Here is a 16272-nt window from a genome sequence, read left to right on the forward strand (position 1 = left end):
GTTTAAACATACAAGAAATCCATAGTGAGGTGGAACGTTTCAATGGTTCCTTCTTGTTTGGCTAAAGTGGGGGAAAAAAAAAAAATTGAGAAAGAATATTAAGTGCATAAAGAGGAACATTTAGGGGTTACTAACTTTTAGGGTCTCGATCCATTTTAACAGTCAGATCAAAGAATGTACAGTCTGACTTCTTCTCAGCAGGTCTGGCGTAGTACAACGTCAGAATCTGAAAACAGCAGCACGTCTCAGATTAGATGCTCAAATGCCCTAATCTTGCTTTGGACCAAATAAACACTCACTGAGAGAGTGGCTGTTCCAGTTCCTCTAGCAGTTATATTGAAGTCCTTGTTTATATCCACCTGTTGAGTGAAGACAGACATACTGAAGTCACCAGAATAATCAAATCCATGATGTATTAGAGAAACATAACTTTTTTTTTTTTTTTTTTGGTCAAACACTATTGATGTAGACAAATAAGATTTGAAATGAGAAACAACCATCTCTCCCAATTCTTAATTTGCTCTGATTTAACTGAATGAACTGATATGAGCAGCAAACAATTTGAATGTGGTAGATGAGCTACTCCTTACCTTGTGTGACCGTGTAAGATGCATATTATCTCTTTTGAAAGTCCATCTGATGGGTCTCCTTCTTCCTGCCATGGACAGCTCCACATCCAGATTGAAGTTTTGCCTGTCCTTCACTTGAGTGCTATACTCTACCACGGCCTGGAACACAATGATGGTCGCCTAGAAAAGACAGATGTTAAAAGAGAACTTTCCTGCATTATTTTTGAAAGATAAAAACCAAGTAAAAACGGCCATGAATTCTATTTCCCAAATTTACTAAATCTTCTGGTCTAAAGCTTAATCTTCATAAATGGGAAATTTTATTCATACATGATTCTATAGACTTATCTATTGAACATATAGACTCGGAATCTGCATTTCTAAAAATAAAAATTACTTGTGAACAGCTAAATTTGATTTCAAAAACTAAGAAAACTAAACATAGTTTGAATAATTGGCTACAAAGGGATCTTACCATTTTTGGGAGAGTATTGCTGTCTGAGGGCCTTTCTAGATTTGTTTACCCAGCTCTTTTTATATGGAAAAATAAACTGTACCAGTTAAAAGGACATTGTATCAGGCAAAAGAGTAGAAGGTGGCTTAGAGATCAACTATAGTTTTAAGCCTAATTGGCTAAGAAATTGTCTTAAAAAATAATAATTCCATGTGGTTCTTTATCCCTCAACATATCTTTCAAAAACTTGGAGGGTTATCCTTTCTTCTTAGATGTAGCTTTCGTCCAGGAAAGTTACCAATGAAGTTATCTAAATTTCACCATCAAGTATTATTGGCTTCGAAAATGTGTTTCCATCATAACTGTTCTCCGCACAAAATGCTTTTATGGATGTAAAAAGTCTCATTACTTCTAGAAATAAATCATTATTTTTGCACAGGTGGTTTGAAAGGAATATATATATTGCTATATGTTTTATGAGAGTGAAAACATTTTGTCTTGTGAAGACTTTATGCATGTTCACAACTTTCCCATCCCCTTTAAAGAATTTCAACAAGTTGTTAAAGCTATCCAAAATAGGTTGATACAATTAATAAATAATCACCTCTCTTTTGGAAGCAACAAAAGGATATTTCGAGAATTAAAAGTTAACGGTATCGAAATATTTTCTTCCTCTTGTAATAATAAAAAATATTAGACAAATTTTGCAATCAAAACATAAAATCACTTCTAGAAGTAAATTATTTTGGAATGCAAAAATGTCTGATATTATTTGAAAAAAACGACCTTGTCAAATCCATACAATTTTTTGTATTTTGAATAAAGTTAAAGAGGTGCATTTCAAAATACTTCACAATATTTACCCATGTAAAGTAGCTCTTTCTAAATTCATGGAAATTGACTTGCAGTTTTTGTAACACACATGTGGAAGACTTGTGTCATTTGTTTTATATTTGTGATTTGTCTCTTAGTTTTTGGTCTGATGTTAGTGCCTTTCTGTTTCTGCAAAGAAATGTTAATTATATGCTATCTTTAAAAAAGATGTTATTTATACTTATTTTCACAAAAGTAAAATGAGTATGCTGTTAATTTTTACATCCTGCAAGGTAAATATATTTATAAACAGAAATTTGCTAAATGCATACAAAAGTGTAATTTATTTTTATCAGAAATTAAAGCCTTGAAAATGTCTCCAATGCAAATTAATACAAAAAAAAAATGTATTTATTCTATGTGGTTATTAGTTTGTGTTGCTTATTTGTTTTTGTTTATCTGCACCACTTGAATTCAAAATTATAGAACAGAGTCGTATATCCTAAATCAGAGGATCCCAACTTTTTGGGGCCTGGGCCTCATAACTACAACAGTGATTATGCATTAGTTTCCAGATTTTTTTTTTTTTTTTTTTAACTCATAGGTTAAATTAAACTGAAGTAATCAAGAAGGAAAGAAAACTAAATTGCTGATAAAACTTAAGAAATTAACATTAAAAGGTCTCTATTTATTTAGTTTTTGTTTTAAAAGGGACAATGCACATTCATTAATGTAAGTAAACAAGTCCACTATGTAAATGTACCAAATTTAGATATTCAGGGAAATACAATGCAAAATTCTGTACACAAGTAAAATATCTGCAAATTTAATCATATTTTTCCAGCTGTAAAATATTGTAAAATTTAAAAGTGGTGATATGAGTTAGATATTTTATTATTAAAATTATAAAATTAATATTTTCAAAGCCTGCTTATAGAGTATTTTTATTGATTGTAAAATAGTCCCACATGTCAGTGTCCAGCTGGTCATAGCATTAATGTATAGCTTTAAAGCCTCAGTGGTTAAATTATTCCTAAATGTCTAAAATGTGTCATATTAAATTTAATTCAATTACCAACTTTATGAGATGCTTTCTTTTTATATATAAATTCTATGTTGTCTGTTCTTTTTTTCTTCTTCAGGATTTTTTTTAATGCAAAGTTATACACATATTACTTTATTTATTTATTTATTTTTTGCATGTGCTACACAATAGGTCTACTGTTGAAATTAAAACATGAAGTATATGGTTTTGTTTTTGTTATTAGCAATATTACTTTGAGAAGTATGTTCTATTGTAGAATAGTAATTAGTTAAGTCACAATTTTTTCAAGTTAAACCAGACCTTTATTTTGAAGGGTTTTCATGACGATTTTTGAGTTTTTGTCTGTGTAAGCAATTTGACTATGCTGGTGAAGTGACTCTCAGAACAGCTTTAAAAATAAAGCTCAAGTGTTCATGGTGTAACAGAATAACTGGGAAGAAGAACCAGAGAAAATCACAACTTTAATACCATCAAGCAACCAAAAAATCAAGACTTTTATCCGAGACTACATCTGGACGCACGTTCAACGCCCAAGGCAATGCAAAAGTCATTTAATCTCATATGACCAAAGGGTCTGTAACAACGTGGCTTGACCAGTGTGACACTGTTGTGCAAAACTGTAATTTAGCTCACCTGGACGCAATTCAAAAGAAGATGACACACACTCAATAGCTTATTGATTTAAATTTGAGAACTTGTCAGCTCTGATGTGAAAAGCTGATTTTGATTTACACACATAGACAATAAACTTGTTGTAGTTGTAGATTATTAAACCTAAAATTATTTTGAGAACACCACTTTGAGAACCTTTGATTTAAATAGTCTATTTTAATATTAATAGTATTAACAGTGTACCTGTGTGGTGCCAGATCCTCCATAGTGAGATTGTTGTCTGTTCAGCCAGTGCACTGCCTCTCCTGCTGTATCAAAGTCTTTGGCCTTCACAAGCGCCAGCACAGCATACGCCGTCGCCTCTAGTGAGTGATACTGCTGTCCAGGGACAGTCCAGGACCGACCGGCTGTTTCAAACACAATATAGGAATAAAAAACATGATTGTGTTGTGGTTTACTCATTGCATTAATGTTATTGGTACAAACAAGCAGCTAATATTTCATAATTTTTACTTGGGTCTGTTTTATTGTTCTAAAGTGTATAAAGCAAGACTGTTTTTGTTGACATGTTGGTGTGAGTGACCTTCGTTTTGGGTGGAATGTTTCATCAAGATGTCTTTATTGAGTTTGTCGGCATTGGCCATGGCGTAGGATGTCATCGCAACAGCGTAAGGATTGGTCAGTTTTGGAAGTCGATCTTCCAAGAAAGAAACAGCCCTCCTCATGCTTTCATGCAGACTCTGTAAAGGTGTGTGAAGGGTAAAAGTAAGTTCTTGGATCTACATCATACAGCATACACCATAATTGACTCGATAGAGTCAAACCACATGTGAATGTGAGAGGCAATCAACTCAATCAATACATGGAGTGACTTTATGAACTCTTTATGAGTCATAAATGCTCAAATAACAAGCCAATAAAGGTCACAATATGTTGGACTAATTTAAATCTATCCAGCATTTATATTTAATTAGGTTTATTTGGAGCATCAAAGCTGCATGTTGTAAAAAAAAAAAAAAAGCAAAAAAAAACCCAATAATAATTAATAATAATAATTCACATACACCAACTGATCCAGCACAGATCTCTCTGCCCTCTTGCATAGCAATCAAGACAAAAGCTGTCAGAGAGGCATCAGCATCTTTGCCCTGTACGTCACCCTGGAATAAATCACAAATAAACTAGACTATAACAAAAACAGTCATATTAAGTGTGTGTTTTACACATTCAATATGAGTTTGTGAATTAATGTAAAATGAAGTGCAGTGTTTGCTTCTGTCAGCCACATATCTATGTGATGTCTTTTACGGATGTCTAATATTGCTAACATTTTCATTCTGCTGTCTGAAGCTGTTTAATATGTTTGCATTTAAAACTAAATATCTACATTTATATGTAGCCCCATAAACTGTAGTGTACTGTAGGGTTTGGACCAATCAAACACACAATTCACAAACAAACAATCACACACCCCCTTTTACCCAGTCCCCAACTGTAGGCTCCGGCAAGTCTCAGATGGCCCACAAGGCCCCCGGTTGCTATAGTGACCAGGACACCTCTGCCAGACCAGATAAACTTTACGACTCAAAAGTATGTGAATCGCAACTTCCCCAACCAACTCTCTCTTAAAATTGACTGCAATGGTAACTTACTTCGTTCATTAATCCTTTGACAAACCTTCCTAGGAATGAACAAACCAATCCTCAAGTCAGTGTGTATTTCATTGTGGTTTGGGTATCTTGTCTTTTGGTATCGTGCAATGTTTTTATGCATGTGTTACTATAGATATGGATGGATGTGTTGTGCGGTGTCACCACATGGTAATGTTTGGTATCTCTGAATTCGTATTTTGATGGTCTAAAGGATGATGTATATTATATGTCGATACACATTTAACATATAATAGTTTCATGAATCCCTAGTAGAAAGTACCTTGCTCTCAAGACAAAGGATCGTAAAAGCCCACTTTATATCCAAACCTCCCGCTTGGAATTTCAGCCTCTCTCATTGGTCAAGCCCACCCTAAGAGGCGTGACTTGCCAAGATGTTAAAGGGCACACACACAGTTCCGCCCTCTCTCTTCTCTCTTCTTCTGGACTCGAACATACGTCACCCACACCTTCCCCCCAGCTCCATGGGGGGGGGGGGGGGGCATTGGAGATTAGGCCTGCAATCATGCTTTGAAATCCATGCGGTCGCACGGAACCGAAAAGGACTTTCTGAACTAAACACCTACGGAACCAATGCACAACAAAAGAGCTTGCAAGTATCCGTTCTTTCTACAAACGTAGATAGTTGTGTTTAAAGCGTTTTATGAAAAACGATTTCAGGTTGTTCAGAACCGTTTCATTCCTGTCCCATGCAACTCACTTTCTGCCTCTCTCTCTCTCTCTCTCTCTTATACTCTCTCTCTCACGCACTCTCTGTCTATTTGTGTTTTATGTACGTTTGTCTATGTGCGATCGTTTGTAAATAGTTTAGTTTAATAAACAACCATATATTCACATATAATGATTTTCTGTGCTGAATGCTTACATTACAACAGTCACTTAAACTGTGTCGAGCTCATATTGCTACTTTAAGCCCTATTTTGTTCAAATTGTTTTAACTCCGTTCTGATTGGTAAAACACGTTGTCGTGACGACGAGCCAACGTCAGAGTAATGAGTATCACTGAAGAATTTGCTGGACAAAGAAACAAGTCGATATCATCATTACTGTTACTGATCAGAAACTGGAAATTGCGTATATTTAATGACGATTATTATACACAATTTCCTGTGAGTTAAACTACTTTCCCTGACTGAAATGTATGTTTTAAATAACTCATTTCATCCTATTCATTGGTCAAAAGGACCTGGTGGAGATTTGCAGAACACATGTGAAGAAACATAGTCTCACACTTGTACACACATGTTGATCAATTTGAAATTATTTGAGCTAATAAAATTCTCTACAGTACTGTAGTTTGCACTGTAGATTATTTAACGCATTACTACTGGGAAACCACAGTGGAATAAATCACTGGTTCATAGCATCTTTCTTTTGTCAGCACAGAGTCAACAACATTCAACTTACAGCCATATTTCCTTGAACTACAGCTGTATCTTCTTTTAAGGAGCCGTCATGCAGTTGTTTGTTGAGAAGCAGCCACTTGAGAGCACTACAGATCACATTATCATCAATAGCTACGAGGCCACTGGCCATGGCAAAGACTTTGGCCACATATGCTGTCAGCCTTTAAGAGACAAACAGAACAGCAGAAATAAATTAAGTTGGAATCACATTATAATTGTTCTGTTTAAAAACAAATATATGAATAAAATATAGTCATATATGAATACAAATATATTATTTAGTTATTATTTATTCAACATAGTAAATGTTCATTTATTGAACATTAATAAATGTTAATTTCCAACCTATCTTGGGTTAATTTGAAGCAAGAAAAAAATGTAACAGTGTATTAGAATACTATTTAATAATGAAATGTTGTTTAGGAAAAACAAGGCATAAAAAGGGAAAAACAAGTTTATTTCCTCAAAAATAATGACATCAGAATGACTTTACCATGTGCTGCTTGGCCTGGCAATCCATGCAGCGTAGGATCCATCTGATTTACGGAAGGCCAGCTGCCGCTGATAACCTTAAAGCAAAACATTATATATTTTTTCTGCTTTTGATCTAATGTTCTAACAAAAGCATATTTTAGAGTACTTTATTCTTTTTATTCCAAATTACATTCAGATTCTTTTGATCTGTGTCCTGCTAACCTGTGCTGATATGTTTGATGGCTTCATTACGGCGCTCCATACCAACAGTCTCCCACTGATTGGTGCTGTCCAGATAATGAGTGGCAATGAGAGGTAGAGTCATATACATCATGGTTGACTCTCCTGAACCAACAGGCTGGACAATAAAGCGACCCATGAAGTCTCCACTGATGGCCTGCTCAACTGTCTGACTGATCTCTTCAGCTGGAGGGATGAAAGAGGGAATGCAGGCTGAGAATTTAGAATTCAGATTTTTACATAACTCTTTCACACTGAAAACAAAGTCCCCTTTTTATATAAAACTAGTTTTGTTTGAAGTCACCATTTGGTGAATGGTGTTTTCCTTAGACATTTGAGTCTTGGCTTTGAGCCTACTGTTTTTTTCATTGGTGACTTCAAACTAAACAATTCATATAACATCTACCTCTGTCAATTCTTAGAGACAGAAATACATTTGATCAGATTGTTATTATTAGCAGTACAAATTAATTTAAATGGGATTTAAAAAAAAAAGTTTAAACATTTGAAATAAAATATTTACAATTTAAATGTAAACAATTAAATACAATTGTTATTTATTTGGTTGAAAAAAAAAAATGAGCCAAATTAGGTTATGAACTTTGGTACTGAAAATTACTGAACTATAAGTTCAAATTACTAAACAAAAGTTCAAATGACTAAATATGTCAAGTTAAGACACACTGAACATACTTAATATTCTTAATATCAAGCACATTCTTCTTCATATAAATTATACTTAATATAAGGAAATTTAGTCAGCGGAAAATGATAACTTAAAATTAAATTGAATTATAGGGGACTTTAAACTTTAAAAAGTAAGTTCTCATTACTTTTGTAAAATTGTCCTAACTAAACTTTATGAATTCAAATAGCATTTCTTTTGTCAAGTTAAACATACATAATATTCTAAATAAATACAACTCAAGTGCAAAAAGATAATTTAAAAAGTGGAGTGATTTTTTTATTTTTTTTTATTTTTGCAACATATATGCTATACTATATAAGCTTCTTATCTGGAAGTTTTTTGAAACATTGAAGAAGTCCAGAACTTGATTTTATCCATATGTGGCACAGTAACTGCAATTTCACAAACCATCCCCAACAAGAATCTGATAGAATCTTCAGAAAAGTACTGTAAATGTGTTGTGGGCATGGAGAAATATATAGTAATCAGATGATTGTAGATATAGCCTTCATTTCTCTTAAAACAAAACATGCATATGATTTTAAATAAATAATCCTAACACATTTATAAAAATATATTTTTTCTTACCAGTAATTGAGATGTATATGTTAGCAGGTGTGTCTGGAAGGCGATCAGCTGGTAATTCAGCTTTAAAAACTATGTTTTTTTCCCCTGATCCATTTGGAATGAGAAACATAGAAGAACAGCCATATGGAGTCATGAGTCACATGCTGATCAAATTTTATATCGTTTTGAGGAATAATGAGCAGGAAAAGAGCAGGTTGACAGTAGCGACGGTAGCGTTTTCCTTACAGATTTGTGCAAAATTTGGCGCAGTTTTATAAATGTTGATTAAAAGGTATTGCATTAATTGATGTTATGAGATTGAAACTTATTTTTTTCCTCTCGTGAGTCATGGCAACAGGTTTTTGTGGGATTTTGGCTATTTCCATTGCCCCTTAAACTGCGCAAAATGAAATTGCGAATTAAAAATATGCCTAATGGAAATTCGTCAATTGAGCAAAATTTTTTTCAAAAGTTTTTACGCTAAGGTGGTTTTTCAGGCAATTCGAAAAAGGAATATTCCGCAAAACAGCAGTGGAAACTTTTTTTTTCTTCTTCACATTTACACATCACATTTGATTACATAAAGCCAAAATCCCACAAAAATCCATTGCCATGACTGAAAAAATGCAATTATAGTCGCATAACATCGGTTAATGGAAACGCCGTCATTTCACAACAATTTTTATTCGGCATTTATTAAATATCAGCAAAGTTTTGCACAAATCTGTAATGGAAAAACACCTAATGTGACCTATAAATGCCCATTTCCATTGATTTTTTGCGAGATGTAAAAACACCTCATGCAAGCGTAAAATTTTTTTTGCGATATATGGGAGTTTTTGCGCAATTGACGCGTTTCCATTATGTGTATTTTCAATTCACAATTTCAATTTGCGGTATTTAAAGGGTAATGGAAACGCGCCTAAAGTGACCTATAAATGCAAAAAAAAAACATTTCCATTGATGCTTTGCGAAATATTCCTTTTTCGATTTGCCTGAAAAACACCTCATGCGAGCGTAAAACGTTTTTGCGATATATGGGAGTTTTTGCACAATTGACGCGTTTAGCTAGAAGTATAATATGTGTAATCTTATAAAATTGAGGCATAACACAGTAAATCTCACCATTCTTAGCAGGATTGAGCTCCACTTTATCTCTTTGTAATGGAACCAGAACACCCTCAGACTGCAAGAGAAAGACAGTGTCAACTGTCTGTGATGCTTTAGTTCAGTGGTGTGCACAGACCGCTGGAGTGGCAGTGGCAAAACAGCACAATGGCGCTAGGGCTTGGTTGGGGGGGGGGGGGGGGTTGGGCCTCAAAGGGGCACAGCTCAAGCCCCACTACCGAACCCCCACCCCCAGTCCATGCCGCTGCTTTAGTTTATCTATTCAAAATATCTATTAATCATTAAATTAACAATAACAAAATCAAATTAAACAAATGCAAAAAGTGACAGTCACTGATTCCCATCAGACGTACCACCACCTTCAGTGTCTTTCTCACTCCATCATCGTGGACAGAATCATATGCTGAAGCTTTCACCTCAATCATGTGATTTCCCAGTGTCATGGGAATAATCACATACGATACGGCTATACTGGAGTCTTTGTCGACGGATACTATTGTTCTGTATTTGCCTTTCTTACTGGCAAAGCTGCAAACATTTTCTGTCTCCATAAACTCCACACGCACCTGGTGAAACCGGGAGAACGAGAGTGAAATAAGTTAAATATCTAGAGCAAACTTCTTTCAAAATAAATCCAACATGAAATGTCTGATGATGTGATGAACTTACACTTTTCATTAATTTTAGTCATGTGCAGCTCAAAAACCTCAATGTATCTTGTCATTAGTGAAGCACATGGCTTTAATGTACATGAAAAGTGAACACATTTTCAATATCAAATCAGATAAACCTTCAGGTTCTCTGGGGTGTAGTTGTGAATAATGGCCTTGATTTCCAGCTGTTCGCCGCGCACAGTAGAGTAAGGCATCTTGAGGTCAATGAAAAGGTGTTTAAAAACAACTATCTCCTCAGGTTCTGCCACACAGATGCCTTTGAGGAGGAACAAAAACACAAAGAAGGATTTAAAGCAGCAGATCCTGGATTATGATGATGTTCTTCAGACCATGTATTCTGCATTCACTTCACTTTACCAAGAGTTGGTGACAGACTGACAGCCAAAATCTGCCAGGTAGTAATAGAGTCTTTCAGAAAGATTGTTTGATCTTTGACTGGTGTTGGACTGGAACATGAGGAAAATACAAGAAACATGAGAACGGTTGAAGTACTAAATGGTTGTATTAGCTTTTAGATTTTGTCTAAAAGTTTTCTACTCACCAGTTCTCGCATAGCTCAATCTCAGTCCAAAGCCAACTCTCAAAGAACTGCGTACGTGACACAATATCTTCAGAGTCTGTATAATACGTGTCTTCATCATCTGTTTGTAGTTTTAACAAAAAACAAATCTTTAATCTCTCCGGGATCTACATTTATTACCATTATTGAATTCCCAATTCCTCATTGCTATTTTCTTGTTTTGTGTGTTTTATTTATGTCTTTGTCTAACATTATTTCTTAACTCATATATGTATGTAATACTAGGCTAAAGCCACATTAGGCCTGGCCTTGCCTGAGCTGTCAGAATATAGTAATGGTTTGGATACAACAACAACAACAACAAAAAAAAAAAAAAAACGGCATTATTTCAGTTTTGTAACTTTTTCCCAGAGTGAATATCTGCCATGTCAGACACAAATAGCAGATATATCATAGCTGGATCATTACTAGAAAATTCTGATAGTCAAATTATGTTAACTTGATGCCAATAAAGCACAATAATAGAAAAACAGCATATCTAACAGCAGAGATGAACTCTGAAAACAAGTTTAATATTTTAAGCACTGTTTCTCACCCGGTGATCGCCGTCTTCTCTTTGAAAGGAAGGGACACTCAGGCACTAGAGGAAAATATTTATCTTAAAAATCTTATTTTTAGTGAATAATATACCCTGGAGTTTTATTCAAATTGAAGAAATTAAAAATATGCACACATACTTGTCCTGGTGTTGGTTCCTCCTGCAGTGTTAGACTCAAACATCAGACCAGCATCAGTGAAAACCCCCATACTGTCCCTTCCACTTCCTGCCGTACAGCCAATGTCATGCTTCTCGATGACGTCCCAGATCTAAAGAAACAATGAGATCATTTATGAGCCATTCTGAAGCGGTCACTGACTGTTGAGATGCTTTTGAACATCCTTCACCTTTGCCTGAGTAAGTCTATTCTTGTTAAGGATGTTCACAGTCTTGTCAACCACCACCAGACCAACTTTAGCTCCAGGATCTCCAGTTATCTGGAGCTTGACCTCACCTCCTGTGTTATAGGTATTCATCCTGTTCCTCACCTTAAGCTTGAGCTGTAATTAAACCGAGAGACACTGAATCAGACCTTTTTGATTGGCACATCAACAATTTCTTGTGATGGTTGACCCACCTTTCCCATGCACGTGTCCTTCACATCGACCCAGACTGAATCAGACACCACCTCAGACGAGCCCACATGGTAATAAGCCACAAAGCGGAAGGATGGCATCATGTCTTTGGTTATAGTCACAGACAGAGTCACTAGAGCTTGTCCTCTTCTCTTAAACCTGTCTACTTGAACAATCTGACCTTTACTCAAGATCTGATATTGAGGCAGATAGGAAAATAGAGACATTCATTTATTCATAAGATTAAAACTTAAACTAAATCTATACACAAGTTTTACTCAAATCATTTACATATCTGCATGAATGATGATACAACTGTTTCTCACCATGTATGTGTAATCCTGATCTTTGACTCCTGGACTTTGTCCAGTGTTCAGAAAGACTTTCATTTGATCACCGATCTGAAGTTCAGCAGCATCAATGAAGATGTGCAGGTAGTTGTTGGAGCCGTCTTTGGGAATGTAGGCCTGAGCCGTCATCTTCTTCACAGCCTGCTGTTCATCACTTAACTGTGGATCTTTGGTCTTTGCCTGGAAAATAAATAAATACATTGTTTTCTGCTGTGCTGTGAACAATATGCTTCGTGAACAACTTGTTCAACAAATGTTAACTGATCTATTACTCAGCCACCAGTGAAACTGACTGAACTGCTGATTTGAGCAGTTGAGATGGCAGGTCTTACAGTGATCTCCAGTGTAGAAGATCCTCCAAAAGTGTTGATTGTAAATTTCGCAATGCCGTTGGCCCTTGTTCGATCTTTGACCAGTCCTGGATTGACCTCCACTTCCACATTTTCAGCAGGCGTCTGGTCAGGATTTGTTACATAGACCTTTAATAGAACCCAGACCAAAAATGAAAAATAAAAAATAAATACAATATTTAAAATATGCATATAATTATTGTATATTGTTGAAAATTTTCCTTAATTCCTATAACCCTTCAGGGTCTCAAGTCAATGTTTTATACCGAGATGTCGAAGGGCATTCCAGGTTTGAAGAAGTGTGGTGTTTTTTTGAAGTGGATGGTGTATGGTGACGTCACAATCTGAATGCCTCTCCTTTCTTTTTGCACCATTTCACTGCCTGAAACACACAATAAGCTTGTCATATACAATCACACACATGCAAACTGTACAGATGTACAGTATCTGTTGAGTCTTACCCCTTTCTGTCAGTACACTGACTGAAACATAGATTGATCGCCCAACCAGCTGGTTAATGTTTAGAAAGGTCTTAGTGATCATCTGATTGGTCAGTTCTGCAGCACCCTCTCCTTTCATGATCTATTCACATAAGAGAAAGACAGCAACATGAGTCTACAAACTGCAGTGAAAATTCATTTAACTTCTTATTTAAACTGTCCTCTAGGTAAGGAGAAATGAGACTGATCCCAACTTGTAAGATGTTTAATGTCTCTCACCTGAACTTTTTGCAGAGATGTAGGAATAATTGCTTTCTTCTCTCCATCCATCACACCAAACACCACAAATGCATTTCCATCCACCTTCTGTCCAAACAGGTACCTATAAAAGCACACTCAATTTCCGTGGTAAAACTTAAGGGTGGCGACAACTGCTCCACATCCACTTCATTGCATAGAACAAGATTTGGGATTATTTAAATTTCTTCTTTTGTGTTGAGAAAGTCATACAGGTAATGAAAATGAGGGTAAGTCATTTTTATATTTGTACTGTGATTCTGTTTAAGAAGTGTTTTTGCCTTGAGGGCTTGAAGTGACTAAACCACAATTGAAACAAAGATCATACAGTATGACCAGTACAACAGAGAACAACCACAAATGTGACCCTGGACCACAAAACCAGTCTTAAGTCGCTGGGGTATGTTTGTAGCAATAGCCAAAAATACATTGCATGGGTCAAAATTTTGGATTTTTCTTTTATGCCAAAAATCATTAGGAATTTAAGTAAAGATCATGTTCCATGAAGATTTTTTGTAAAATTCCTACTGTAAATATATCAAAATGTAATTTTGATTAGTAATATGCATTGTTAAGAACCTAATTTGGACAACTTTAAAGGTGATTTTCTCAGTATTTTGATTTTTTTCCACCCTCAGATTCCTGATTTTCAAATAAATGTATCTCGGCCAAATATTGTCCTATCCTAACAAACCATATACCAATAGAAAGCTTATTTATTAAGCTTTCATGTGATGTATCAATCTCAGTTTTGTAAAATTTAACCTTATGACTGGTTTTGTGGTCCAGGGTCACAAATAAGATAATTGTCTTAAATTAAACTTTCGGGACAAGTTTTGTTTGCACATAGTAGATTATTTTGTATTTAAAACTCTATTTTAAATCACTGTGCTCAAACATTAAAGATTGATGTTGGATACAATGAAAACATTTTCCCTTACTTAGCTTCAATGTGGACTGTCAGACTCTCATCACGCACATAGAAGAATGTCCTACTGGGTGTTAATTTCACTTCAAATGTTGGTAGCACTAAAACCAAACCAAATCAGCCAAAAATAACACACAAAAACAAATGCATTCTTTGACTTATCACACTCTTTTGTAGACAAAGTTTGTAGACAAAGATCTTACCATATTCTTTGACCTCAAAGTCTGCAATAAACTTCTTCTGAGGAGTGTTTGAGAACATTGTGATCACCTTCCAGATCCCAGAACTAGGGACGATTTATAAAGAAGCATAATAAATCAGTCTTATAACACTGCAGATAACATTTACAAGTATTTGCTGCGTTGTTTGTAGATAAATTAAAGACTGATTGAATTTGTTGAAGAGGTAGACATCATGGATTACTAAAAAATGAAATGTAGTCAGTTCACTCAGGACCAGTCTTCACTGTGCTTTTCACACACAAACACACCTAGCTATTTCAGGTAAGGCGTAGCTTCCAGACTTCATGCCTTTCCATGGATACATCGTCTCTGATGAAACTGTGATGTTCTGAGGGTTCTTCAGAAACAGAAATCAGCAACACCGCGACTGCTGAGACCCTCAGCACAATAATGTTCATTACAGAATTAACAATGCTTACCATGATTTCCACTGTGATTGGAGAAACATTTTGTGGTGTCAAGTTGAGTGTCAGAGAAAAAATCCTGTATCTAACTGCAAACGAGGGCCAAGTAAAAACTGAAATGTGAGCTCTGATAGTTTTGTTTACTGCAGATATAAACCCTGATAAAAGCAGCAGTCAGTTTAATAGTAAACAGAATGATGTCATGCTGACGTACCACATTTAAAGTTCACATTGTGCTTTAACACACTCTACATACTGTATGCTGTGTTTTTATCACTTAATCGTACCTGTGCTAGCAGGTGTGTAGATGGGCTTGTCTGTTTGAACAAATAAATATCCAGACTGGAATGAGAGCATGACCACTTTCTCCAGAGTGAGAGATGGAAACTGAGCTTGTAGATACACATACTGCTTCTCCAGAGGATCGTCAGAGAAGTAGTTCCAATTATCAGGGATCTGTAAAAAAGACAATCTGTCAGTCTGAATATATCTGATAATAAAATAATGAGAATCAGTGCACTTAATTGATGTCACCTTTATATCTGTAAGGATTTGGAAATTGTTGTCTGCAGTCAGCGTCACTGATTTAGACAGTATCTCCATGTCTTTCTTCGGGAATTTCTTTACCAAGATCATTATGTTCAAGTCTCCTCCAGAGTAATCCTGAGCCTCCACAAACACGTTCTCTGAGGAATCCACCCTCAGCAAATTAGGAGCTGACAGAACAAATCTGAGGAGATCAAATCAGAGCATTTGGAAACAGATCTGTTAGTGAATCCATGAACAAACCGTGTGTTTGATACTCACAGTGGGTCGCATAGTGTGAGGAGCGCTGAGGAGAGAAGAACAACAGTCAGAAACAACAGCTTCACGTCCATCCTGTCTGTCTGTGTGCCTCTAACTGTGAGCGTCTGTGAACCTGCAGCAGCTCAGATTTATACCCGCCTCCACAACCCTGAAAGTCCAAATGGCTTGCTATTGCTCTGTTTGATTGCACTTTTGCACTATTTGGAATGATAAACAAACTTGTTTAAAAGAAAATTTGATGCTTTAGTTCACAAGTGCAGAATTTAACAAAAGCAAGTAATGTTTTTCCATTTGTATAAATTTTGTCCTACTGACTAATACATGTTTTAACTTAACTTTTGTTCAAGTTCACACTTTTTCTGTGTCTAATTTAGAAATAAAGCTGCTGTCCTAAAACGGACTTTTCAGTTTTGTGTATCAA

At 35.5% G+C, this 16272-nt stretch overlaps 1 protein-coding gene across 1 annotated transcript in view; it reads right to left on the bottom strand.

Annotated features, from left to right (window-relative positions):
- The window catches only part of LOC141336341 (complement C3-like), a 37469-nt gene extending 21515 nt beyond the window's left edge, over positions 1-15954 (bottom strand). Inside the window, exons 1-32 of the mRNA XM_073841915.1 lie at positions 15852-15954; positions 15579-15774; positions 15332-15500; positions 15060-15133; positions 14889-14977; positions 14602-14684; positions 14412-14499; positions 13453-13555; positions 13195-13315; positions 13000-13115; positions 12716-12862; positions 12360-12563; positions 12036-12227; positions 11806-11958; positions 11598-11727; positions 11456-11500; positions 10882-10981; positions 10698-10786; positions 10457-10596; positions 10020-10232; positions 9664-9724; positions 8560-8643; positions 7266-7469; positions 7063-7138; positions 6571-6730; positions 4558-4653; positions 4077-4233; positions 3737-3900; positions 591-749; positions 300-359; positions 136-226; positions 13-61 (exon numbers count right to left, since the gene is read on the bottom strand). Of these exons, the coding sequence (XP_073698016.1) occupies positions 13-61; positions 136-226; positions 300-359; positions 591-749; positions 3737-3900; positions 4077-4233; positions 4558-4653; positions 6571-6730; positions 7063-7138; positions 7266-7469; positions 8560-8643; positions 9664-9724; positions 10020-10232; positions 10457-10596; positions 10698-10786; positions 10882-10981; positions 11456-11500; positions 11598-11727; positions 11806-11958; positions 12036-12227; positions 12360-12563; positions 12716-12862; positions 13000-13115; positions 13195-13315; positions 13453-13555; positions 14412-14499; positions 14602-14684; positions 14889-14977; positions 15060-15133; positions 15332-15500; positions 15579-15774; positions 15852-15922 (3884 nt within the window). The 5' untranslated portion in view covers positions 15923-15954. The remainder of the gene's footprint in view (positions 1-12; positions 62-135; positions 227-299; positions 360-590; positions 750-3736; positions 3901-4076; positions 4234-4557; positions 4654-6570; positions 6731-7062; positions 7139-7265; positions 7470-8559; positions 8644-9663; positions 9725-10019; positions 10233-10456; positions 10597-10697; positions 10787-10881; positions 10982-11455; positions 11501-11597; positions 11728-11805; positions 11959-12035; positions 12228-12359; positions 12564-12715; positions 12863-12999; positions 13116-13194; positions 13316-13452; positions 13556-14411; positions 14500-14601; positions 14685-14888; positions 14978-15059; positions 15134-15331; positions 15501-15578; positions 15775-15851) is intronic.
- Between the last annotated feature and the right edge of the window lie 318 nt (positions 15955-16272).

Source organism: Garra rufa, chromosome 6, assembly GCF_049309525.1.
Source record: "Garra rufa chromosome 6, GarRuf1.0, whole genome shotgun sequence".
NCBI classification, from domain to species: Eukaryota; Metazoa; Chordata; class Actinopteri; order Cypriniformes; family Cyprinidae; genus Garra; species Garra rufa.